This window comes from Gadus chalcogrammus, chromosome 19, assembly GCF_026213295.1.
Source record: "Gadus chalcogrammus isolate NIFS_2021 chromosome 19, NIFS_Gcha_1.0, whole genome shotgun sequence".
Lineage (NCBI taxonomy): Eukaryota > Metazoa > Chordata > Actinopteri > Gadiformes > Gadidae > Gadus > Gadus chalcogrammus.
This window is the reverse complement of record NC_079430.1, coordinates 12,098,564-12,126,522: the sequence shown is the minus strand read 5'-3', so window position 1 is coordinate 12,126,522 and position 27,959 is coordinate 12,098,564. Positions and strand designations below refer to the sequence as shown.

Here is a 27,959-nt window from a genome sequence, read left to right as displayed (position 1 = left end):
CGGTGTGTTGGAAGACAAAAACACCTTTTTGGTTCTTAATTTACTTATTTTATTATTATTTATTTCAGAAGGTAGTAGGCAGGGAAAAGCGCATTGTTAAAAACCGACAGCTTTCAAGAAAAGTTTGACAATGACAAGGAAAATTCGACAGAGATCACGAGACAGAAGTTCCCACAGCACACACCCAGAGGCCTGCTGAACGCAGTCCCCTGGGCAAAAAAATAAAACAATGCATTATTTCATATCAGGAATATAATAAAGAAAAGTCATTAATCAAAAAAAGAGCCCTCAAATGGATAAAAGAATAAATCATAAAGCCCTGACTCAAACCATGTTCGTAATTGCAGTAGAACAACTTTCTGTTCAAATTAATTAAGTGGGGATGAGGACTGCTTGTAGCGTCCAGCCAGCGCTTTGAAACTCTTTCTATCAAGAGTTGGGTTTTTTCCGTGGGGCAGAAACAGAATAATCCCAGCGATGACATGATTAGGTGGAAGTGCCCTACGACAAAAACACACACCTTTTGAATTGATTAATAGGACTAGGCGAGGGGTTACAAGGCTTCACCAGACTGGAACAAAAGAGGGACAGGATGATAAAACACAAGGTCAAAACTACTTTTCTATTTGGTTTGAATCCCAACTGGTTTTTGTTGACATGATGTGTTGCTATACGGTCAACCTAAAGGACTCTCTCTCTCTCCCTCTCTCGCTCCCTCTCTGTCACTCTCCCTCTCGCCCTTGCCGGTGATGTCATCATCCTAGTCCATCGGAGTGCGTTCCCGTTTCTTTCCCTCCTTCTTCTGCTTCTTTGAGTCTGAAACGGTGGAGGGGGGTGGAGACATTCCAACTGTCAGGTGATGTTGATCATGGGATACAGCAATCTTAGAACTTAGAAGATGGGGCAAAGCAATTTTGCTCAATATGTTTGGCATAATAACTTAAAAATGGAATGCCTGATATACACCTCAATATTTCTGCTACACATTTCAATCCATGCCTTGGTTTTCACAGCGATAAGTCAGGCACACATTTACATCGTGAAGACATCCTTGATTTAAATATTGTTCCGATTTCCATCAAGGACATGAAAAAAACGAAAAAACAAAAATAACTTTCAGTTTTCCACCAGAAGGAAAATAGTGTTTATTTAGTCTTTGCTACTAGATTGAATGTGAACACTGCTCAGCCTACTGGCTACATGGCTGTTGAAAACATCCTTCATCCAATCCCCCCTGAACACAGGTTGAAGGTGGGTCTGTGTAGGTTTGCTCTCTGCAGTCACTGGGTGACACAACGCATTTCATTTCTCTCAGAGAAGAGGACAGAAGCCACACTACTCTGCAGACTCACTTGTTTGCTTTTTCTCTGTGGCCTCTACGCTCCGCTGAGCAGGAGGAAAGGGCATCACATGAGATGTGGCAGTCACCCTCTCTCTCTCTCTCTCTCTCTCTCTCTCTCTCTCTCTCTCTCTCTCTCTCTCTCTCTCTCTCTCTCTCTCTCTCTCTTACTAAGCCTCTCTCTCTTACCTATTTGACCCTCCCATCTCTCTCTCTTTTAGTTTAACTGTAAGGCGGCTAACCCTAGCCCAACTGTCAGACTACTAACCCTAACCGTCAGACTGCTAACCCTAACCCTAAACATCAGACTGCTAACCCTAACCCTTACCCTAACCGTCAGACTGCTAACCCTAACCCTAACCATCAGAATGCTAACCCTAACCCTAACCATCAGACTGCTAACCCTAACCCTTATCCTAACCGTCAGACTGCTAACCCTAACCCTAACCATCAGACTGCTAACCCTAACCCTTACCCTAACCGTCAGACTGCTAACCCTAACCATCAGACTGCTAACCCTAACCCTTACCCTAACCGTCAGACTGCTAACCCTAACCGTCAGACTGCTAACCCTAACCCTAACCATCAGACTGCTAACCCTAACCCTTACCCTAACCGTCAGACTGCTAACCCTAACCTTAACAGTCTCAGAGTGTGAGTGCGTGATACAGTCTATGTGCGCAAGCATGCCTGATACAAAATCTGTAGAAAGTGTGTCTGTGTGTGTGTGTGTGTGTGTGTGTGTGTGTGTGTGTGTGTGTGTGTGTGTGTGTGTGTGTGTGTGTGTGTGTGTGTGTGTGTGTGTGTGTGTCGACATGTAGGAGGGGATCATGAATCTACACTATAAATGGAATGAAAAGGCAATTTAAATGAATATGAAGGCCAACCTTCTTGCCTTTATTTACGTTTCCTACACACTGCAGGAAGCCATGAGACAGCAGAACAAAAAGGAAGAATGGGTCTCTAAAATAGCCCTTATCTTCTCCGGAGTCTAGTGACTGGGGGGGGCGTTTAGGAACATAAAGGCACAGATTGTCTCCTGTGTAATTAAAGAACGTGTTTGGATCGCCCCGGCCTTCCCCTGACCTGATCTCCAGTAAGGTAACTAAGATCTGCACTCAGTTTATTACGTCATTACAACCTGGAGTCTTTAAGATGAAGAGACGTTTACATGGCTGTGGGGCGATATTAAAGGTGGTTTGGGTTTGCCTAACCCTAACCCTAACCTACCTATTTTGGTTAAGGTTAGCCTGAACCTAACCCTTACCTACCTATTAGGGTTAAGGTTAGCCTGACACTAACCCTTACCTACCTATTAGGGTTAAGGTTAGCCTGACCCTAACCCTTACCTACCTGTTAGGGTTACGGTTAGCCTAGGGTTAGCCCAACCCCAATCCTTATCTACCTATTAGGGTTAGGGTTAGCCGGACCGAACCCTAACCTCTCGATTGCCCCTATTTTATTTCCATGATGTGATGTTGATGTGCCATTACCAGGCAATATCAAAGCCTTCCCTCTAGTGACATCACAAATGACATGGCTGTCAACTCGTATGGCGGTCAGCGTTTTCTGTCCTCTGTACTGGAAACTACGACAATGTTTTCAGGCCCCGGCTTCCAACAGATGTCAATCCGTGGAGCACCGGTTTGAAGAATTCTTTCAATTAAAATAAGGGCAAAGCAATTTTGTCAGCGGTATGGACTCACCTCTTCTGACCCCCTGCTAACATTCTCATTTAGTGAAGAAGGGAAGCGGTGGTTTGAAAAGGAGGGAGTGAAGCCTCTGTAATAAGACCAAGATATTTGACAAGCACACAATTAACCACCCAACAGCAAGTTCAACTCTTGACCTTTGCCTTTTGGCCGTCTTCCGCTCTCTCCACATCATTACTTTGAGACAGAATTCTTCTCAGATTAAATAGGAACATGAGATGGGGGTGATTTATCGTCTGGAGTGTCGGAGGTTCAGCCAAATGGTTCGGGACTGATCTCCGGTGTCTTCAGTCTATCTGTTGGCGTCCATGAGATGATGCGCGCACCTACCTGCTCCATCATGTCCGGATTAATTGGGAGTCGCTTTAGATAATAGCATTTGCCTAATGACAAAGACAGTGACAGTCTGTAGACTGTGTGTTAGTCTGCGTGTTAGTCTGCAGACTGTGTCTTAGTCTGTACACTTTGTGTTAGCCTGCCCTGTAGACTGTGTGTTAGTCTGTAGACGATGTGTTAGTCTGCGAGTTAGTCTGTAGACTGTGTGTTAGTTAGGCTGTTCACGCTGTGGCTCGGAACCAGGAACAGTCCCTATCTTGCAGCTTTTGGTTTTGACGGTAAACAATGGCACGGTACCGGATGTCCTCCGAATTTTCAGATTTACATTCATACAAGTGAAAATATATACAGGATATCTGCCGTATTCTTCAGTGAAAGTCTGTACATTTATGCAAATGAAGTTCCGATGGGCATGATTTTCATCAGCTCTGGATTGTGATCTGCTCCCTGCATCACAGCTTTCATTCATTCCAACGCCTGGCTCTGAACCACATTCAGCCTTTTAGCTTAGCTGGAATGAAGCTTGGGGCTGACAGGATTATAAATGGAAAAAACAAACTCAAGAAATAACCAGAAAACATATCCTTTGTAACAGGCTCCTGCATAAACACATAATTATAAGTCAAATTTTAAAAGTTATTTAGACAAATTCTAGGAAGGTGTTTCAATGCGTCAAGACACTATTTACACTGTTAACCAATAACATCCAAACTGTTATAACGTCAACACTGTTAACCAATAACATTCACTCTGTTAACCCATAACATACATAAAGTTAAACAATAACTTCCACACTGTTGGAACCAATTACATCATCCCGTAGTAGGGAGCTTCGTCATCTATGAACTAAACCCCCAAAGAGTCCTCCAGTGACACCTCTGTAAAGGAGCAGACCCAGGATCAGTGTTAAGAGTGTCCTATGGTGACAACTCTGTAAAAGAAGCAGACCCAGGATGAGTGTTAAGAGTGTCCTGCAGTGTCACCTCTAGAGGGTCCGTAGGGTCACCTTAAGTGGGTCTGCCACCTTAAGTGGGTCCGCCCTCAACCCACCTTGCAGTTTGGTCTTGTGGGTCTTCCCGCAGGGTTTGGTGGCGGTGACAGTGGCGGCACAAGTGGCGTCCATCAGGGCTCTTTTCAGGGACCCCGTCCGGTTCTTCTTCCCGGTGGCTGGGTCACACTCGCCCCAGGCCTGGAACTCGTACTTGCACTCCCCTGGAGACAGGGTTAGGGTAAGGGTTAGACCACTGAGGGAAAACAAAACGTTATGCTTAAAGGAAACCCCCTAACCTAAAAACTGCTTTCAGGTTTGTGGTTGTGGGAGTGTGTGTGCATGATGGCTGGCTTAAGTAGCCTCACACACACTCCCCCAGTGGTCATTTTAGGGTAGGGCTGCTGGCCTTCCCATAAACGCCCCTTTAATTCCCATTCAGTGAGCATAGAGTGTTGCAACAATGCTACATGAGCAGGGGTCCGTTCAGGCTCAGCTAATCAGAGGATATTCATGTCACAGCGTATGTTTCACCTGGATAAGGGGCCTTCTGATGCAAACCGTTGTAGGGGTTTGGTTAGTAGGGTTGGGATTTGGTTCTTTTTGAAGGAGGATAGAAACAGCCTCAGTTTCCATCCTGGTTCATTATGTTATAAGATAACTGTCGACAAATGAGGGACGTCTCAATGGAACGGTACTGGGGTGGTTCTCCTTCCAGAATCGTACACTGTCTTTTTTATGAGGTCTCATTTGGGATTGCCGCCTATTTCCCATCCAGGGAGCGAGGAAAATAAATAATAATTTTCCACATACTAATTAGCTCTCTCCTTAGAAAGTGTTCGGAAATACGAATAAAACATAATACAGACTATTCTGCAGCAGATGAAAACATTAAAAGCAGCACGAGTTTCATTCTGATAAAAGTGATTTCATCCTTTGATGAGTAAAATATTATGCGTGTTCAATTTCCTCTGTTTTAAAGAAACACTGATAGGTACGGCATGATTTTCTCAGTTTTTTCTCGAGTGCTGCGTGTATCCAACTATTAAAAGTCAAAGTTATCATTATATGTAATCATCGGGTTCAAAGTGTGAGCAGTAGTGAAACGATTTTCTAAACATTCCACTATCTATTTTTCTCCACTATCGAAGATATTGTTCTCAAATGTCCACATATGATTAGCAGAATGTTAGTTTGTGTTAATCAGAGCCTGTGTGTGTGTGTGTGTGTGTGTGTGTGTGTGTGTGTGTGTGTGTGTGTGTGTGTGTGTGTGTGTGTGTGTGTGTGTGTGTGTGTGTGTGTGTGTGTGTGTGTGTGTGTGTGTGTGTGTGTGTGTGTGTACTCGTCCTAGCTCATTAACATCAGCATAGTCACGCTCCTTATGTGCATGCATGCATCCACCATGTTTGGTTAGCGTACATGTTGATGCACAACCACATGTGTTGGTGGAGGTAGTGTTAGTCATGTCTGTTAGTCATGTCTGTATGTCATGCCTGCATATGCATTTATTTTGTAATTGTCTGCCTCTCTGTAATTTCAACAGCGTTACTCGTTCGCCCGCTTCCATTTCAACATAAACGCACAGTGGATCCTGAGTCGCTGAAGTCCCAGGGGGTCAACAGAGAGGAGAGAGAGAGCGATAGAGAGACAGAGGGAGAGCCTAAGAGAGAGAGCGATAGAGAGACAAAGAGAAAGACTAAGAGAGAGAGACAAAGAGAGAGAGCATGAGCTCCATGTTGCTGGAATTCTTCTCGCCAGCTGAACACACTTTGTTGGCTGATATAGCGCACACACACACACACACAAACACAAATACCCCTTTGACCACTGCCCCCCATACAGTTCATCCTAATGCAGTGTAATGTATGTCTGTCCATGAGGTCAGGAGAGATTCTATGGACTCCATGCATTAGTTGATCTGAGCCCAGGGCCAGAGGCTGGTGGGAGGGCGATCTTTTCTTTAGGTCACTGCTTTTACTCTTGATGCCCTGGCCCCCTTTTCAGCACGCAACGACAAATACTGTACGCGTGTGAACACACAGATGCATGCAGACAAAGAGAATGTGCTTGAAGGCACGTACACAGAAGCACACAAGAACAAGCACAGACACATATGTACATATATAAACGCTAGTCTGCCTGTCCATTGCCTCTGAACTACCTAACAGACACAGATAACCCTAACCCCCTACCTAACCCTAACCTAACCCTAACCCTAACCCTCTACCTCACCCTAACCTAACCCTCTACATAACCCTAACCTAACCCTCTATCTATCCCTCACCTAACCCTCTATCTAACCCTTACCTAACCCTCTATCTAACCCTCACCTAACCCTTTATCTAACCCTAACCTTACCCTCTACATAACCCTAACCTAACCCTCTATCTATCCCTCACCTAACCCTCTATCTAACCCTCACCTAACCCTTTACCTAACCCTAACCTTACCCTCTACCTAACCCTAACTGAACCCCCTACCTAACCCTAACATAGCCCTCTACATAACCCTTATCTAACTCTCTACCTAACCCTAACCTTACCCTCTACCTAACCCTAACCGAACCCCCTACCTAACCCTAACATAGCCCTCTACATAACCCTTATCTAACTCTCTACCTAACCCTAACCTAACCCTCTACTTAACCCTAACATAGCCCTCTACATAACTCTAACCTAACCCTCTACCTTACCCTAACTCTCTACCTAACCCTCTACCTTACCCTCTACCTAACCCTATCTATCTATCTATCTATCTATCTATCTATCTATCTCTCTCTCTCTCTCTCTCTCTCTCTCTCTCTCTCTCTCTCTCTCTCTCTCTCTCTCTCTCTCTCTCTCTCTCTCTCTCTCTCTCTCTCTCTCTATCTATCTATCTATCTATCTATCTATCTATCTATCTATCTCAAAATCTATAGTAGTATCTATCGATCTATAGATCTATCTATTAATCTACGTGTATGGATAGATCTATAGATCTATCCATCCATCCCTATGAAGTCCTGCTGACCTCCAAACTTCTTCTTCCAGTTGCAGGGGATCTTGCAGCGCTGGGTCTTGACGGTCTGCTTGCACTCGGCCCCGCCACGCGTCCCCTCGCGGGTCCCCAGGCCGCAGTCGCCCTCGTTGGCCACGCACACGCTCCACTGCCACTCACTGCAGTCCGACCGACGCTCCTTCTTACCTGAGGGGGCGGAGTCACAGCATGAGGAGGGACGCTGAGCACCGTATATACACCCTATATATACTATACTAGAACTTTATACTGTACCTTTGACTTGAACTCATAGCGGTAAAGGTCTTAATATAAACAGCATAAAGGTCTTGATATACTGTTATACTGTTTATATCAAGACCTGTATACTGTTTATATTAAGACCTGTATACTGTCAATATTAAGACTTTTATACTGTTTATATCAAGACCTTTATACTGTCTATATTAAGACATGTATACTGTTTATATTAAGACCTGTATACTGTTTATATTAAGACCTTTATACTGTTTATATCAAGACCTTTATACTGTCTATATTAAGACATGTATACTGTCTATATTAAGACCTTTGTACTGTTTATATCAAGACCTTTATAATGTCTATATTAAGACCTATATACTGCTATATTAAGACCTTTATACTGTTTATATTAAAACCTGAATACTTTTCATATTAAGACCTGTATACTGTTTGTATTAAGACCTGTATACTGTCTATATTAAGAAATGTATACTGTGTATATTCAGACCTGCATACTGTCTATATTAAGACCTGAATACTTTTCATATTAAGACCTGTATACTGTTTGTATTAAGATCTTTATACTGCTCATATTAAGACCTATTTACTCTCTTTATTAAGACCTTTATACTGTTTATGTTAAGATCTTCATACTGTCTATATTAAGACCTGTTTACTGTTGATATTAGACCTTTATCACTATATATTGGCTTTATCAATGCTCTCTTCTGGGCCATCAAGACCTTATTATACTGTTTGGATATATATATATAAGACCTTTATCGCTTTATACTGTTCCTTATCAATACTCTCATCCTCTTAATATGATACGTCATCAAGACCTCAGGATTTAAACTGTTCACATAAGTCTTATCAATACTCTCATCCTCTTAATATGACACGACATAAAATAACAGTCAACAACACAGTCACGTTAGAACAGGAGTAGGGTGAGAAAGATAGAGAATGAGAGAGAGAGAGAGAGAGAGAGAGAGAGAGAGAGAGAGAGAGAGAGAGAGAGAGAGAGAGAGAGGCCTACAGTCATTCAGTGAAAGGTCAAAATATTCAACCTAACATGGAAATGCAAACATAACTGACTCATAATTAAGTCTGAGCTCATTTGCCTTAACTCAAGGTTTAAATTATCATAAAATGAATCTGACACTTCACCCAATTACAATCTCATTAACATTCATATGATAGGAATAAAATCATGGGATAATACATCCGACCAGTCACTCTGCTGCTCTATAGATCTAGGTATGTAGAAATATGTAGAGCAGAGGAGAGGAGGACAGGAGGAGGTGGAGGTCAGGTAGAGGAGGAGGTGAAGGAGGCATAGAAGGAGCAGAGGAAAGGAGGAAGAGGAGGAGTTGAAGGAGGAGTCACCTTGTTTCTCTGTCTTTCCTCCATCGGTTGCCATCACGGCGACCACCAGGAGGGCGATCAAGGCCACCTGAGACCACAGCTTATGACCCTGCATCCTGAGAGAGAGAGAGAGAGAGAGAGAGAGAGAGAGAGAGAGAGAGAGAGAGAGAGAGAGAGAGAGAGAGAGAGAGTAGAACGGTAGAGAGAGAGAGAGAGTAGAACGGTAGAGAGGGAGAGAGAGTAGGACGGTAGAGAGAGTAGAACGGTAGAGAGGGAGAGAGTAGAACGGTAGAGAGGGAGAGAGAGTAGAACGGTAGAGAGAGAGAGAGTAGAACGGTAGAGAGGGAGAGAGTAGAACGGTAGAGAGAGAGAGTAGAACGGTAGAGAGAGAGAGAGTAGAACGGTAGAGAGAGAGAGAGTAGAACGGTAGAGAGAGAGAGAGTAGAACGGTAGAGAGGGAGAGAGAGTAGAACGGTAGAGAGGGAGAGAGTAGAACGGTAGAGAGAGAGAGAGAGTAGAACGGTAGTGAGAGTGAGTGAGAGAGAGAGAGAGTAGAACGGTAGTGAGAGTGAGTGAGAGAGAGAGAGAGTAGAACGGTAGTGAGAGTGAGTGAGAGAGAGAGAGAGTAGAACGGTAGTGAGAGTGAGTGAGAGAGAGAGAGAGTAGAACGGTAGTGAGAGTGAGTGAGAGAGAGAGAGAGTAGAACGGTAGTGAGAGTGAGTGAGAGAGAGAGAGTAGAACGGTCGAGACAGAAAGAGAGAGCAAAAGAGAGAGAGTACAACGATAGCAAGAGAGACAGCGACAGAAAGAGGGGGTGGGAGAAGGAAAGAGAGAACTCATTATGAATAAAAACATGGAAAAAAGGCAACCACCCATTCATTGATTTATTGGACTAATCAGTCATGTGTTCGCTTGCGTTAATTGTGAGTGAGGTGAGGTAACAAAGCATTTGCTTATAGTTGCAGAGGAATTATTATAAGGCAAAAAGAGAAACCAAATATTACTAACAGTAACAGTAACAATAACAGTTAATTTATCTTCCTTTTATTTGAAGACTAAAATACTTGTCTGTTATATCCCAGTGTATGGGCAATTAACTCACTCCCTGTTAAGTATCACCTCTCTATAATTCCTGAATAAATTAGTAAATTAGTTCTCGATTTGCATATTTAGGCCTATTTCCATAATTCTTCCAGTTGGTTGTGGGTTAAAGATATAGACATCGCTATAGACTCTCTCTCTCTGTCTCTGTCTCTCTCTCTCTCTGTCTCTCTCTCTCTCTTTACGTCTTTATTTCTCTCTCTCTCTCTCTCTCTCTCTCTCTCTCTCTCTCTCTCTCTCTCTCTCTCTCTGTCTCTCTCTCTCTCTCTCTCTCTTTACGTCTTTATTTCTCTCTCTCTCTCTCTCTCTCTCTCTCTCTCTCTCTCTCTCTCTCTCTCTCTCTCTCTCTCTCTCTCTCTGTCTCTGTCTTTATTTCTGTCTCTCTCTCTCTCTCTCCCTCTCCGTCTTTGCATCTCGTTTGCTGAAGGCTCTGAAAGCCTTCGGTGCGTCGTGATTGGATAGACAGCATGAGACTGGAAGCAATTACCGGGCGCCTTCATGCCAGAAACCGTTTCTCTGCACTCAGACGAGGAGGACAGCAGTAACACGTCTGTTTGTTAATCAATCGCTGGCTCCTACACCTCGACACTATGAGGCTCTCTCTAAGCACCTCCATTATAATGAGTTTCTATGTATTGATGAGACTTACATTAGGGGTACATAAGTTATCCATTTATGAATGTTAGTTTATGCAATCATAAGTATTAACTAACAATGATCTAAAAGTTTATTAACAGTTAACTAATGGTCTAGTGATAATGGACTAATGGTGCGATACCTTAGTTAATATGACCAACGCAAGCAGTGCTGCCTCGCTGTGAAGGGGCTTCACAAAGGGAGCCTCGTGTGACCACACTTTATTCTAAACCGTTCAGTGAGTGACAGCTGTTCCGCCGTTTAGCGTCCATCAACAGAGGCAGCGGCCGACCTCCTGACCGCTGAACCCTCCGAGGCGCGGAGGTCTCCTGTGCTTCCTGCTGACGCGGGACAGACGCGCCATGTCGCCTAGCAACCCACGAAGGAAGCATTCTGAGCAAAGACTCCGACTCTGGGCGCTGAGGTGTGGCTCGTTGGACTCACCTTCTAACACCCGACCATCTCACTCTCTCACCATCTCACATTCTAAACTCTCACCCTCTCACCATTTAACCATCTCACACCTCACTTTCTCACTCTCTAACCTTCTGACATCTCACCATCTAACAGCCAACCATCACACCTCTCACCCTCTCACCATCTCACCCTCTCACCTTCTCACCATCTCACCCTCTCACCATCACACCTCTCACCCTCTCACCATCTCACCCTCTCACCTTCTCACCCTCTCACCTTCTCACCATCTCACCCTCTCACCATCACACCTCTCACCCTCTCACCATCTCACCCTCTCACCCTCTCACCATCTCACCCTCTCACCCTCTCACCTTCTCACCCTCTCACCCTCTCACCCTCTCACCCTCTCACCTTCTCACCCTCTCACCCTCTCACCCTCTCACTATCTCACCCTCTCACCCTCTCACCATCTCACCCTCTAACATCCCACCATCACACCTCTCACCCTCTCAACATCTCACTCTCTTACTATCTCACCCTCTCACCTTCTCACCCTCTCACCCTCTAGAATGTCAACAACATAGTAACTACCAGTACTCTACTACTAACTACCAGTGCTCTACTAATAACTCCCAGTACTCTACTACTAACTACCAATAATATAATACTAAGTACAAGTACCCTACTAGTAACTACCAGTACTCAAATAGTAAATACCATTGCTCTACTAGTAACTACCAATACTATACTAGTAACTACCAGTACTCTACTAGTAATCTAAACTGGGATTGGGCTCTTCTCTAGCCTACCTACAAAGTGTACAATGGTTATACTGGTGATACTGGTCTAGTGCTGTGGTTGACGTTCAGCTGTCAAACTCTGTTCCCCTCTCTCTCTCTCTCTCTCTCTCTCTCTCTCTCTCTCTCTCTCTCTCTCTCTCTCTCTCTCTCTCTCTCTCTCTCTCTCTCTCTCTCTCTCTCTCTCTCTCTCTCTCTCTCTCTCTCTCAGCTCTCATTGTATTTCTTTTGTTCTGATTCAACAAATAAAATCACACATTACAGCTACCCAATTTAGCCTTGGCAAGAAAGAAACCATTTGAGATAAAGATTTAAATTCAAGTCTCGAGAACGATTAATAAGGTATAATATCTTAAGAGTAAAAATATGTCAGATATTTATACAACTTATATATATTTGTGTGTGGGTGTTTTTGTGTGTGTGGGTATTTCTGTGTGTGTGTGTGTGTGTGTGTGTGTGTGTGTGTGTGTGTGTGTGTGTGTGTGTGTGTGTGTGTGTGTGTGTGTGTGTGTGTGTGTGTGTGTGTGTTTGAGAGGGCTTTTGTAAACACATTTCATGAAATAGTCTGTCGAAATGAGAATACAGAAGGAATATCAATAACCACGGAGGCCAAACAGGCACAAGAGGGGACCGGCGAGTCGTTTGATATCCGATGGAACCTGTGAAGCCGACACTTCTGTACTTCAAGGACTATTGTGTTTACTTCTCAAAACCCACAGATGCACTCACCCACCCACACATCTACGCACACACGCAAACACACACACATGCACACACACATACACACCAACAGCCATACACACAATTTCTCACAAAACCATAAACACACACACACACACACACAGATACACAGCCACAGCCTCACACAAACACAAACACATTCACAACCAAATGCACACGCTCAAATACAATCACACACACACACACACACACACACAGAACCACACAGTAGATACATAGAACAAACATGCTCACACCTTCATGCATTTCCTGTGGGCGAGAAACTGAAGCCCAGCACACATAAAAACACTTTGAAACGTCTTCTCCCAGGCAGCGATGGCTTAGTCACCCTCCGTCTCCTTTTAGCTCCATGGGAAGGCTCACATTGATTTATCTTACCTGTGCATTGGTGGAGATCTTTGACTCACTTGGTTTGAGGCCGAGGTGTAGACTGATTACATGGAGGCTATCGTCAAACTGTATACAGTATACAGGGACAGTATAAAGTATACAGTATAGGGACAGTATACAGTATAATAAACGCTTTTAGTAAAAACCTTGTAATATATATTGTTTTGTATTATTATTATATTATTGTTAATTAATCTTGCTACCTGCTTCTTATTATGACTAAATTTTAGTACTACTTCATCCTGCTATTCCATTTTTCCAAACCTGCTAATTGAGCCAGTTACAGCGATACAGGAGGTAAATGTATTCAAGAAATTGGTGTTTACTTTTGGATTCTCTGCATAAAACAGAAACCTTCTATACCTAAAGTAATAATGAATAAGAGAGCCCTAACGTATAGCTAAGATAACAGTTCTGTTTGCTCATGGCTCAACATAGCAGCAGGAGACTAGGGAAAACCAATACTGGACCTGCATCAATGGGGCTCACGAACACACACACACACACACAGAGAGATAACCCTTTATTAATACTTGAATTACCCTTTATCTCTCACACACAAACACACACACAAACACACACACACACACACGCATACACACACACATGCATGGTCACACACACGCATGTAAATTCTAACCCTGAAATTTTCTTTATATCCCCTGAAAAGGTAATATTAATTTCGCCCATTTGAAATTAGTGTTGACCTATCACCCATACATGCAAATCACCACCACACACACATACATGCACACCACCAACACACACACACACACACACACACACACACACACACACACACACACACACACACACACACACACATACATGCACACCACCACCCCCACACACATACATGCACACCACCACCACCACACACATACATGTACACCACCACACACACATACATGTACACCACCACCACCACACACACACACACACACACATGCACACCACCACTACACACACATACATGCACACCACCACACACATATACATGCACACCACCACCACCACTACACACACAAACATGCACACCACCACACACACATACATGCACACACCACAAGCACACACACATACATGCACACTACATGCACACCATTACACACACATCATGCACACCACTACACACACATACATGCACACCACCACACACACATCATGCACACCACCAGCACACACACACACACACATGCACACCACCAGCACACACACATACATGCACACCACCAGCACACACTCATGCACGCACACCACCACACAAGACACACAAGCACATCATTTCCCCAACCCTGATATGCCTCAGTAACATAATGCCGCGCGAGCTGCTATGAACCTTTAAGTCCACAGTCCACATGATTGTAGATTGTGTCTGAATCGTATCCTACGGAGATCCTGAGTGACGCCCACACGACTCCAGGCTGTGACTCTCGATAACAACAATGCAGATTACGGACCGGCTGCTGCGACGTTCGCTTTATTTCTGTCTGCGCGCCGCGCTCAGCCGCTTCACCTTTTCATTCCCGCCTTTAATCCCCGACCGGGTTAGTGAGGGCGAAAAGCGCCCACGGAATCTCCCGCCACAAAGCCCCCCGGGGTCCGCCGAGGGGGTCTTACGGCCTCGCTTGGCTTTCATGCCCACACGCATTTTCTTTTCATTGCTTTTGAGAAATACATGCTGCGTGTTGTGCGGCTCTCTGTCTGCTCCTCCCCCCCCCCCCCTTAGATGGGGTTCGTCTGGACAGCGTGATCCCGCTGTCTCTCTTCAGATATATTTATATACCCGCACTCTGTAGAAGCGTATTCAAGCACGATGAAAGGCAGGACACTATGGATTCCGGTCTTATCAGTCCACCTCATTCCTGTCTGGTCTCCTTCCCTTTCCTTTGTTTGGTTGGGTTGAAATTTTTAGTTTGAAAATGTACACCTGAGTTTGATTTGGATGTAAAACAGCAATGATGCAACGAGGTTGAAAAGGTCTCTTTAAAAGAGGAGCTCTCCCTCCTGTAACCTACTGCTGTCCCCTCCCAGGACTATCTGTCTCTTTCCTCCTTTACTATTCAGTGTATTTGGCTGATATAGGATTTATATTTCTGTGTCCATGAACAGATGGCCGGACCCTAGATGGACTCTGATGAGCTCAAAGCGTTTTGAAGAATATAAAATAAGCGTCCGGTCGTACTGCAGATTAAAACAAAACTCGGTTAAGATCGCAAATTTTGGCTGACGCCATGAAAACATGATCTTCTTAATATACTGTATGCCACTTGGTTTCATCCAAAGCACCGTACAATACCGTGAGAGCTATACATGTCTTAGCATTGTGTCCCCGGTGGGAATCAAACCTAAACCAAAGGAGTGTTTTAAGCCCACATTCCCCAGGATCAACTTCTCATGAACCCGTCCAATGTGCCTTTAAAAACTCCACAGCACCTGGGAGGAAGAGACGATGACGACTCTTCAATAGCATGTAAACCATAGAGTAAGACCTCAAGGACAGCCCATGTAGCACGGTGAAGCACAAGGCCATCCAAAGAGCTCGGGGTTTTACGGTTGAATGATGACATTACATTCTTCCTTAAGGTTCCACATGTACTGCATTTCCAAGACAAAGCCACACAGGCTGACACGCAGACTGAGTGCGTGATATGCAGATTGCAGAGGGAAGGGATATTCACACAATTCCCCATTCACATATTTCCACACATGCAATATGCTTTGGAAGTGGGGAGATCATGATTTTACATTTTCACGGTTTTGTTTGCACATCCCTGCAGGATTGCCTCTCTGTGGATGGGGAATTATGGTGAACTGTTATGAATAAGAGCCTTCATCCTTCTACAACCAAGCTGGCCAAGGGAGGAACGTATTATTGGAAACATGGAAATTAAGTCCAGTCCGCAAACAAGGACGACAACAACCAAATGACTCATTAGCTAGAAAGCTGTGAAGATAATGAACACACACACACACACACACACACACACACATACACCCAGAAAATCACACACACACACACACACACACACACACACACACACACACACACACACACACACACACACACACACACACACACACACACACACACACACACACACACACACACACACAAAGTCTGCTTCCTAACCTGTTGGCATCTTAAAACATGATGGCCCGATCTCCCCCTGTTACTTAAAGGTAGAGTAGGGTTAGGGTTCAAAACCATCGGACCCAGGGACAGCACAGCGCCTGGGCTGACTGCCAGGGAAGGAGCTAAACCAGGTTGGATACGGAGATTCTACTGAGGAAGAACTAATTCGCCCAACCGGATGACATTTTCAGGGGAAATTGATTAAGAGCACAGAGCTGGTTTGAAACCTTTCAGAAACTTTATTATAGTTCACTGGTATTTGCCGAGTTTGTGTTCGCTGTTAAAGCCAATTATGCCCTAACATTTATGTTACATTTACATTTAGGGCATTTAGCAGACGCTTTTTTCCAAAGTGACTAATAGTAAGTACATCTGTCAGAAGAATGACACACAATATATCGCTGCCGGTGATATAAACAGATCACAAATCACCAATATGAAGTCTTCAGATTAATAAATTAAAGTCTGATTTGCGAGACTAATTTACCCTTCAATTTATGTTGATAGTGTCTCACAATACACTCCAAATTGCTTTGGATTTCAATCGATGCTAAGTGACTAAATACTGAACCCAGGGTTACCCAGGGTTTCCCATGGAAACGATTTTGGGGCTAGTACCCACAAAGCAATCAATCACTATATTCTGAAAGTCTAAATGTTTGACATATTTACCCAAAAAACAAAGATGAACACAATTATGCATATCATTAGTGAGAATTATCTGAACTATCCGAATGATGTTCATCTTTTTTCTTCATAATTCATCGTGAAAGAAAAGGTCCAGAGATGAATGTAGCCAGGTTATCCTATACTAGGATAATGTGTTCATGGACTTGATTATTGGTGGCAAGCTAAGCTAAGTTATTGTAGCACAGCATGTTAGTACGCTAACACAGGAGAGAGGCTTGGAGAAAAAGCTGATTTAGATAATGAGTGGAAACCATCCTGTCAGATAATGCCCAATCTAGTCACATATTTTTCACTATTTACATATTTAACGGGAATGTGACTTGAGAATGCATCAATGTTCATACCCTAACCAGTCTCAAATAGTCTCAGATAACTAATGTGTTTGAATTCCGCCTTAATGCGTATTTCTTGATGCCAAACATAATAAGTATGTATATGGGGCTGTGTTCTGTAGTGCTACGTGTGTTTCAGACCCCATGGGGGCCACCATAACAGGGCTGCTGTAGGTGAAGAAAAACTGAAGTCATTCTGTCAAGGTGTGGCTAATGAAGACAGGTGTGAGGACTGACTGGGACAACACTGCGATAAACAAGAAGGCCTTTCTCTGGCTGGGAGCTCGGGGCTTCTGTTTGAATCTGCTGCTGCTGCCGGTTGGAGCGTGAGGACGCCGCTGTGATGCAACACATACCAACGTGTTGAAATATCTTTAGTTTAACTTCGCCACACGCATGTTGACGTCTTCGAATGCTGTAACAGAGGGTGGGTGGGGGGGGGCGGCTAGAGGGCATTCCAACTAAGAAGTTGTTAAAATACCATTTTAGAGCAGCTTTAACACAACTGCGTTCATGAATTCACTCTTATGCCACCATTCTCTCAGTCATGTTCCCCAGTCACACTGGTGCAGGACTTGGAGGCTTTATGTTCACAATATGAGCAAAGAATCAGTGATATCACACCAAAAACCAGCTAAATAAAGTTCACTTTATCCCGGTGTCGCTATCAGACTGCGTAGATAGAAATTAGGGAGTTGACGCTGATTGTCACCAACGACAGTCTGACAGGCAGTCCTAATCTACTTCTATTCATGGTGCGTTCGCTTGTTAGGGGATCATTGTTTGAAAGTGCATCCATTGTTATGTGTGCTTCATCTTCGTAACGGCTGGCCTTGTGATTCATGCATGCTGACAATTGTCCTTTAGCGAGGATTGGAAATAACAGAGTAAGCGGCAGGAAAAAAAATGAGGGGTTATTAATGTGAATCAGGACTGAACGTCAAGCACGTCGTCGACCACAAAACCCCCCCTTTGGCGAACACGACCTGTCCGTCGCATTGTGCACCTCCTCTCCTCTCCTCCCCTCTTTGTTGTGCTTCTAATGGAGGTCGGCCATCACCCAACACCCTTCACTGCCATATCGAACCCGCATCTGAACCACTCTGTCCGTCAGATAACGGCCGCGGCATTATGCCGACCCTCAGCAACACTTTGACACAAACCTTTCTTTTATCTATTCTTGCTTTTATCTGACTAAAAGCCAATAATTATAAGACCACAAACCACCGCCTCTCAGAAGAAAACATACCTGCCGTCTGCTAATTTTACTGTTAGCATTGCATGACACACACACACACACACACACACACACACACACACACACACACACACACACACACACACACACACACACACACACACACACACACACACACACACACACACACACACACACACATTAGGTCTTCTGTAGAAGAGGGAAGATAGGCTTCAGTACACAATAGTAGGCCTACACCAGCTGCCTGCATGGACTCCAACGTCACACTGGCCTCTAGTGGCTGGACGAGGTACTGGCCCACTTCAGTGAATCAAACTTTAGCTTGGGGGGGAGAGCGAGAGCGAGAGCGAGAGAGAGAGTGTTGTTTATTGGAAAATGGACGATCTGATATATTGGACAAGTCTGATCCGTCTGGACATGACGTGAAGGCTAAAAAGGTAATCAATCACTCTCACTGCATTGACTCTTGGTTCGTGTGTGTGTGTGTGTGTGTGTGTGTGTGTGTGTGTGTGTGTGTGTGTGTGTGTGTGTGTGTGTGTGTGTGTGTGTGTGTGTGTGCGTGTGCATGCTTGTTTTGCTTTGTTCAATGGTCTTGGTGGTGTTCGTCTCCCAGCTGAAAGGTACTGGGTTCGATCCCTTATGTCCACACAGTCCTTGTAGGGTTGCTAAAGCACCCACTTAATGGACAAATAGTAACGGAAGTTTAAAACACACACACAAACACAAACGCACACACACACACACACAAAGCGATTCTAATCCTGGATCCGCTGCAGTAATCCGAGTCTAAACTCGACGAAGTAGAAAACCAAATGGATGTTTTTCTGCAGCTGTTATCTAAAGCCAACGTCTTTAGATAACAGCTCCCAGTTACTGAGACCCTGTTTCTCCCAGTCCCCCTGAAGGCTCCCAGTTACTGAGACCCTGTTTCTCCAAGTCCCCCTGAAGGCTCCCAGTTACTGAGCACCTGTTTCCCTCAGTCCCCCTAAAGGCTCCCAGTTACTGAGCACCTGTTTCTCCCAGTCCCCCTGAAGGCCCCCAGTTACTGAGCCACTGTTTCCCCATTCCCTCCAAAAGTGGCCCAGCTCCCAGTAACTGATGTGATGTCTCTACAGGGAAAACTCTGAGTCCAAACCATTAAAGACGTTGTCCTCCATTTTGCCTGCTTGGCATAAACTTCGCTAGTTTGCCCGTTAAGGCCTCCACCCGTTTGCCTCCGCAGGCTAAAAAGCATTTCAAGACCGCATTTTCCAACTGTTTAAGATTCTGAATATGTATGTCATCGGGTTGCATTTGTTTCGTATTGTCAATGTGTGTTTGGAGAGAGAGAGAGAGACAGAGAGACAGAGAGAGAGAGAGAGAGAGAGAGAGAGAGAGAGAGAGAGAGAGAGAGAGAGACAGAGACAGAGAGAGAGAGAGAGAGAGACAGAGAGAGAGACAGAGAGACAGAGAGAGAGAGAGAGAGAGAGAGAGAGAGAGAGAGAGAGAGACAGAGAGACAGAGAGAGAGAGAGAGAGAGAGAGAGAGAGAGAGAGAGAGAGAGAGAGACAGAGAGAGAGAGAGACAGAGAGAGAGAGAGAGGGAGAACAGAGACTGAGAGGTGCAGAGAGAAGGAGGGTATGACGGCCCTCAGAGACGCTCTTCTCCGCTGGGGTTCTCTGACGTCAGCTGGGTGGCTGGTGGGAATTCAACACAACGCACTGGGTCACCGTGACGACTAATTTATTCAACAGCAGAGCGTGGCCGACGGGCTCAATGCTCTGACGGAAGAGACCAAGCTGGACGGCCAGCCCTCCCGAACGCCCCCCCCCCCCCCCCCCCCCCCCCCCCAACACCTCTCTCCTTTCCTTTCCTCTCCTCCCTCCTATCTCCTCCCCCCTATCATCTCTCCTCTCTCTTCCCTCTTCTCCTCTCCTCTCTCTCTCTCTTCCCTCTTCTCCTCTCCACTCTCCTCTCATCTCCTCCCTCATATCCTCTCTCCTATCCTCTCTCCTATCATATCCTCTCTCCTCCCTCCTATACTCTCCCTCTCCTCTCCTCTCTCCCTCTTCTCTCTCCTCTCATCCCTCTTCTCTCTCCTCTCTCCTCTCATCTCTCCCTCTCCTGCCTCCTTCTCCTCTCTCCTCTCGACTCTCTCCCTCTTCTCTCCACCCCTCTCTCCTCTCCTCCCTCCCCTCTCCTCTCCTCCCTCCCCTCTCCTCTCTCCCTCTTCTCTCTCCTCTCAGCCCTCTCTTCTCTCCTGCCTCCCTCTCTCCTCTCTCCTCTCCTGCTCCCTCTCCTCTCCCCTCTCCCTCTCCTCTCCTCTCTCCTCTCTCCCCTCTCCTCTCTCCTCTCTCCATGGTGGAGCTAGCTGCTACTCCCAGGGCCGCAGCATCTGGAGTCTTAATACTGATTATCCATCACCTTCCCAACTGCACTCTACCAGCCGGCCTGTGCAGCCCCTCCAGAGCCAAACACACACACACACACACACACACACACACACACACACACACACACACACACACACACACACACACACACACACACACACACACACACACACACACACACACACACACATGATATCCCCCTCATAAACACTGTTTCTTCTCACCATTACCAATAAACACACACTAGAAATCTCTCTCACACACACACACACACACACACACACAGACACACAGACAAACACTATTACTCTCTTATATACACTCTTACACACACACACACATACACACACACACACGCAAATGTTCTGACACACAAATACACATGCACACACTCAGACACACACACACACACATGCTCTCACACACATTTAGACATACATTGACACACTCACACTCAAGCACTCTAACACACACACAGACCCTGCTGGCTGTTTGTTTAGCTCTGTTTGGGGGGACCCAGTGTGTATGGAATGCTAATTGATCCTCCTAATGTCCCCCCGCCCCCACCCACTCCTCGCCCTGCACTTATATACTCTGCTACTTTCCTCTGTATTCGATTCTCACTCGCTCTCTCACGCTCTCTCCCAAGCCAATCAACATTGTTCCCTGCCCTCTCCTCTTTTGTCCGACTCCCCCCCCGTCTCCCCCTTCTTCCTCCCTGCGGCGATCCGACACAAGGAGTTCCACTCACAGGAGCCATTCACTGCTGGCCATGTTGGAATGTTTTATGTATAGCCGAACACACCACCAAACAACTGAGAATACTTGAGAACGGATCAGAACTAAAGCATCAGCCCCCCCCACCCCCTTCGGGCCCCTGGGCACAGCTCGGAACATCCCCCCTACTCTTAGGGGCCGAGGTTCTAAGGCCTCAGAACATCCCCCCTACTCTTAGGGTCCGAGGTTCTAAGAGCTCAGAACATCCCCCCTACTCTTAGGGGCCGAGGTTCTAAGGCCTCAGAACATCCCCCCTACTCTTAGGGACCGAGGTTCTAAGAGCTCAGAACATCCCTCTACTCTTAGGGACCGAGGTTCTAAGAGCTCAGAGCGTCCCCCCTACTCTTAGGGGCCGAGGTTCTAAGAGCTCAGAGCGTCCCCCCTACTCTTAGAGACCGAGGTTCTAAGAGCTCTTCGCTCTGAGGTCTGTGTTCTGATCCTTGTATGCATGACTTGGACCTATCCAGTTCTCCATTTCGGCACTTCATACCAGGGCTAAAGAAAGTTTACGAAACTAAAAAGTATTAACGTGTGCTGGATTAAATCTGACGGAGATGGAAGCAGGAATCCAACGCCTTCTCCCCGGCAGGGGATTTGTAAATGGTTTCAAACTAATTCTGACATTAAGTGGTTTGGTAATGGAAGATTTTGGTAATCTCCGCCTTCAAACAGCAAGCTATCCTGTCTTTGGTATTTCGGCTATTTTAGCTTATATCCAAAGCAGGGATAACCGATCCATGCCAGTAATGAGCAGATAGGGGTGACGAAGTACCCTCGTCAGTCTTCTATCCTGGCACCTTGTACCAACGGTGAGAATGGATCTTTATGAACAGTAAAATCGCTACATTACTTCATACGCTTGTCACAGGTCAAGCTAATGTACAGAAAACGTACATCGGGACATCCCGGTGGCTCACCAGGTAAAGCGGTGAGCCACTGCTTCAACTGCCCATGGTCCATTAATGCATGTCCTCCACTCTATCTGCCATACCTTCCGGTCTGTCTCACTCTGTCATAAAGCATATCAAATTAAAAAATAAATAAATAAAAGAAAGCCTACATTGTCTCCAATTTCACTCCACCTCAGACATTAGCGTATCCAATTAGCGCTGAGCTTGGAGCGGTGACACGAAGTGACAGAAAAAGCTACAGCAATGCTCAATCTATTCAACTTTCCATTCAACACGGTCGGCTCAATTACAGCAAACGCCAATAGTTTGGATCCTCTTGTCGGGTAAAAGGGAGTCGAGCAAGAGAGACGAGCGGCCGCCGTTTCTCCTAATAAGGTCTGTTTGCTACAAGCCAACACCCCTTGGTCTCATTTGGGACTTTTTGCTCAAGCTGCAATCTAATTCCTCCCGTACCTAAATTGATATAAAATTGGTAATAATTCGTATAGCTCGATGGAGTTAATTTTCGGCGTCTGTGCCTGCGGAGAAAGGCAGTAAATAAAGGGGATTTAATTGATTGAGCCCGCATTGTACGTTGTTTAGGTTGCCACTTTGAAAAGGTATCGGCTCCCCCGCGGGATGGAACCATTTAGCAAGGCAGCGCCTTAGTGAGAAAAGTTTGGCACCGGATAACTTTCTGTTCAATACAAATACAGACTTGAATAATAGCTGTCTATTGGGATTACAGTGAGAGGCAAAGTAAATTCAATTTGCTCCTAGCAATCTGTAGCTTTAGAGATGAACAGCCCACAGCTTGCTTCAGAATAAAGTCACTATAACATAGACTATGCAACAGCATTTAATAGTGCAGTTGGGGGTGAAATGCTTTATGGTTTGTTAAGATACGTTGGTTGGACACCACAAGTCTCTACAGTTCACTGGATAACACTAACCCTGCAACTTACTAGTACAGTCCAATGGAAAAACACTAACCCTGCAAGTCACTACAGTTCACTGGATAACACTAACATTACAAGTCACTACAGTCTACTGGCCCTTCAAGAAAGATCTTTCCTTTTGGTTTTGTTCTCTAAACTACTAACCACGCCCTCCCCCGCCCTTCCCCCCCCCACTCTGTAGTGATACAGCGCCACGGGAGAAACATGCTCATCCCCCGAGCTCCTTAGGACCACAGCAAAGTGTTCTCACTACCCAATGATGCCTTTAATTACCGGAACCTTTTACTGTGTGTATGTGCGTGTGCGTGTGTGTGTGTGTGTGTGTGTGTGTTTCTGTGTGGCACTGAGTCTCTCACACTAAAACATCCAAATACATGCATCCAATCCTGCTAAACACTTGGTTGTGCTGCAGGAGAGCATATGCCTTTCCAAACTACGGCAGGGAATCCCCCTCTCTGGTGATGGGACGGGAGTGTTTGCTCAGCGGCCATGAAAACACAGGACCCCTGTCTCAGTGTGTAGAGAGTGAAACCAACAGGCTGATACTAACACATTCTCCGGGGTATGCTAAGTCGGTTCTCCTGGTCGGTTCTCTCTCGTCGGTGACGCTGATGGTTACATCATGGTGTTCACTGTGCCACTGTGCCAATCGCTTGGTTCGGTGAGCAGAAGTAGGGGATGCAGTAAATGAAACCCTCGTTTGCCCAGATCCCCCCCCCCCCCCCCCCACCTCCAACCTTCTCCTGGCATTCCTCCCCTCCTCCTCCTTTTTTCTCCTCACTTTCTCCTCCTCTCTTACTTGTGGGGGCCCTTTGGCGGTGTTCAAAGACCCTCATTCCGTTCCACCCACATGTGTGCCCCCCTGCCCCCCCCCCAAGAATACACCAGCCACTCAATATGGAGATCATTGTGTATGTCCTCTCTCTCTCTTTCCCTCCCCTCTACTCTCTCTCTCTGTCTCTCGGCCCTATAGACTAGAATTGGCTCCATTCAGAGGTCTTCCTTGCCTTCCTCCCCCCCCTGGAGAGAGCTTCTCAGGGCCCTCACAGCACGGTTCTTCTCAGCCTTATTGCTGGAGCTCCTCCACGGCGAGAAAGCATTTGTGGGGACCCGTACGACCGGGGGGGGGATGGACCTCGTGGCTTTTGTGTGTTCTCTTGACATATAGGCCCCGGTCACATGGGTTGGCGTTGGAGGGGGAGGGGGGGTAAATGGGGGTTGGGGGAGTTGGGGAACAAAGTCTGTCTTCTTTTTGCCCCATTTTGGTGGATACTTCCATCCTAACAATCCGGGAGTGCATAGATTCATAGCGTGGGCTGGCCGCCGGGGGAACAGAACCCCTCACCTCCACACCGCTGGGTCCTCGCTCTCCTAGTGGAGCGAGACGAGGACCTCCACACGAGACAATCAAAAGGCCCCCGCCGTCTCGTGGAAGACGTGTGGAGCAGGAGAGCACACTGGGTTTAGGAGGCTTGCTGGGTGCTGCTGAGGCTCCAGACTAACTGGCTACTTCCTCCGGATCAGCAAGGGGAGGCCGGATGGCTCCTGAAGCTCATATCCTCCACATCCACGTTTTAATCATCTCTACTTTCATTAGGAAGGGACTGTAGACTCAAAGAGAACCACGCTGTCGCCCCCATTGGAGCAAGAAGGAGCAGAAGAAAAGCTTTTGTGTTAACGGTGGAAGGAATGCTCACGGGGCCCAGAGAGAGGATCACTGTTCGCTGGTCTTGACTTGGGTTGCTACACCGGGCCTGGAGATAGCCATGGCAACGCAAGCATAAGATCCACTGGAGCAAATAACACCGCCACAATGCGACCGCCTGGGGGGGGCTTCTCATTCCAGTCAGGCCTGACCCAAATGACCATTCCCTGGGAAAGCTGGCCCACTTTGACCGCCCGCCGCCGCCGCACACATGCACGTACCCATGCATGTGCGCATCGCTCCCGTCCAAGCATTCGGTCGTTTGCCCCGGTGGCGATGGCTCAGAGACGTACCACCAACATATCGCGGTCCTCATGTCTAATCAGTGCAGGAACAGGCCCAAGCTAGTGTGGAAACAGCACAGCAATCCACAGCCTATGAGCTCTGGGATAATGGCTTTCCTACAATGTTTACCGAGAGCAAAGGCACACAGTGTGAGTGAACAAGCAAATGTCATTGCATGACCTTTTGTTTCAGATGAGGCTGCGTTTCACCAGTTGCAACTTATTTTATAAGCTTTTATGATTTGGGGTTTATTGTTTGATCGTGATGTAGAAGGAAACATACTTTAATTAAAAACTGACTGACTGAAATATGAGGGGTATAGGCTACATGTTAATAAATGATTTTAAAAAAATGATGTTTTTTTAATTTTAAATGAAACGACAGAGCTGGTCAATGTGGCCCGGGAAAGGGAAGTCTGGGGCCCCCTGCTTGAGCTGCTCCCCCCGCGACCCGACCCCGGATAAGCGGATGACGATGAGGAGGAGGACGACTCATTTCTTTAAAAATAACAATAACATTGCCTTGACGTCTTGACAGATGTCCTCAGGAAAGTAGAATTTCTATCAATGATCACCATGGACACCAGATACTTACTGATACTTACTTTTGGCCTAAGAAAGAAGTGTGGTTGTTGTAGGCTTGATAACCCTTAACCAGGTACTTTGAGTTTGGCTGTAAGTTAAGTTGACTTTAAGTAAGACATTGAATGAAGACCAAAGACAGCAACAAACACCAAGACTATGAGTAGGAGTCTCAGGGATTATTAAGGAGGTATGTTTGTCTTTCTGTCCGTCAATGCTCTCTGAACAAGACCCTGACCACAGCATTTCATCTCTGATCACCACGGCGACAGGCTCAGCAAGGCCTGCGTCCTCACAGCAAAACAACAATAAAAAACGACGGCAAAATAGAAAATGACTTACTTGATGTTGGAGGTCTGGCAGTTGTTGTGTTGGCTGTCGTCGCACGGTTCTGCTTGTTGTTGTTTGGTAGCGACTGCTCATGTACAACCTCTGCCCTGCTGGTCGTCCCTCAGATCCTCTCTCTCTCTCTGTCCGACTCTCTCTCTCTCTCTCTCTGACTCTCTCTCTCTCTCTCTCTCTCTCTCTCTCTCTCTCTCTCTCTCTCTCTGACTCTCTCTCTCTCTCTCTCTCTCTCTCTCTCTCTGACTCTCTCTCTCTCTCTCTCTCTCTCTCTCTCTCTCTCTCTATGTCTCTCGTCCCCTCACAGTGCTGAGTTATGTTAGCAGCGGAGCCCTTTCTGTTGTTGTTGGTGACGGAGGAGGCTGGTGGGTGGGGGCTGCCCGGTGGGAGGGGTGTCAGGGGGGGAGAGAGGGGAGGAGACAGAAAGGGTTGGATGGGGATGGGTGAGGCGAGGGACGGGGTGAGAGGGGTGAGGAGAGGGACGGGGTGAGAGGGGTTGGAGGGGTGAGGAGAGGGAGGGGTGAGAGGGGTGAGGAGAGGGAGGGGTAAGGAGAGGGATGGGTGAGAGGGGTGAGAGAGATGAAGAGATGGATGGGGTGAGAGGGGTGAGAGGGGCGAGGAGAGGGAGGGGGTTAGAGGGGTGAGAGGGGGTTTCCTGAATCGTGTTCAAATGGTCGTTACCCCCAACAGTGGCGGATTTAGCAAATTGGGGGCCCAAGGTGAAGATATGTATGGGGCCCACCTCATCCGATCTTTAAAAGAGAATGGAGAAAAAATAATTACAGACTGAAAGGTGGATAGGCAGGTAAAGCTAATCTACGCGGAAGTAAAGGTTGGAGATGAGAAAAAAATCGTCCCCTTTAAACCCTGCATACACTTCTTTACTCAAAAGTGAAGATGGAAGCAGAGAACACATAAAGTGGAGCACTACACTAACTAATAGTCCCGATGGAACCCAAAAGAGAATCAGGTTTCAGATAACAACTGTCTTTGCCAAAATGCCAGGAAAATCAGCCCTGTTTATTATCTTTTTAAGATCAAATCATTATCAATATAACCATCAAGACAAGTAGTTAGGGTTAACCCTAACTACTTGAGAGAGAGAGAGAGAGAGAGAGAGAGAGAGAGAGAGAGAGAGAGAGAGAGAGAGAGAGAGAGAGAGAGAAATAAACCCTTAATTTTATTTTCCCTTTTCGACTTGACTAAAAAAATGTAAGAGAAATATGATATATATATTTAGAAATTTGGTTGGTTGGGGGCCCCCCTAGTATGGGGGCCCCTAAGCGGCCGCGGCTTATGCCTCTCACACACACACACACACACACACACACACACTGCAGAATTGGGGTGGGGGTGACACAGACAGAGGTCAGAGAGAGAGAGTAAGGCAAGGCAAGGCAAGGCAACTTTATTTATATAGCACTTTTCATACACAAGGCAGACTCAAAGTGCTTCACATATAAACATTGTTATACATTAAAATAAAATAATAGATAAGTAAAAGAAAACATATGCAAAGAAATGAGTAAAATAGAAAGTTAAAAAGGCTTTTTAGTAAGTAAAGTGAGAAAATAAAGGGAAAGTTAAAAAGGCATTTTAGTAAAATAAA

The 27,959-nt window shown here is 45.9% G+C and overlaps 1 protein-coding gene across 1 annotated transcript; it reads right to left on the bottom strand.

The window, feature by feature from the left end:
• Positions 1 to 10: 10 nt before the first annotated feature.
• ptn (pleiotrophin) lies at positions 11 to 26,538 on the bottom strand. The gene is made up of 5 exons (XM_056578935.1): positions 26,351 to 26,538; positions 9,002 to 9,096; positions 7,385 to 7,558; positions 4,438 to 4,599; positions 11 to 816 (listed from the first exon to the last, which is right to left on the bottom strand). Exons 2-5 carry the CDS (start codon positions 9,093 to 9,095, stop codon positions 761 to 763), a joined length of 486 nt encoding a protein of 161 aa, XP_056434910.1. The 5' UTR covers position 9,096; positions 26,351 to 26,538; the 3' UTR covers positions 11 to 760.
• Positions 26,539 to 27,959: the final 1,421 nt, after the last annotated feature.

What these genes read in the sequence shown, in the direction of transcription:
- ptn (XM_056578935.1), bottom strand. Translation starts at nt 9,095, where the DNA reads ATGCAGGGTCATAAGCTGTGGTCTCAGGTGGCCTTGATCGCCCTCCTG. An exon ending in AGGAAAGACAGAGAAACAAG is followed by an intron (nt 7,559 to 9,001) that starts GTGACTCCTCCT and finishes CCGCCCCCTCAG; the next exon opens with GTAAGAAGGAGCGTCGGTCG. An exon ending in CTGGAAGAAGAAGTTTGGAG is followed by an intron (nt 4,600 to 7,384) that starts GTCAGCAGGACT and finishes CCCTGTCTCCAG; the next exon opens with GGGAGTGCAAGTACGAGTTC.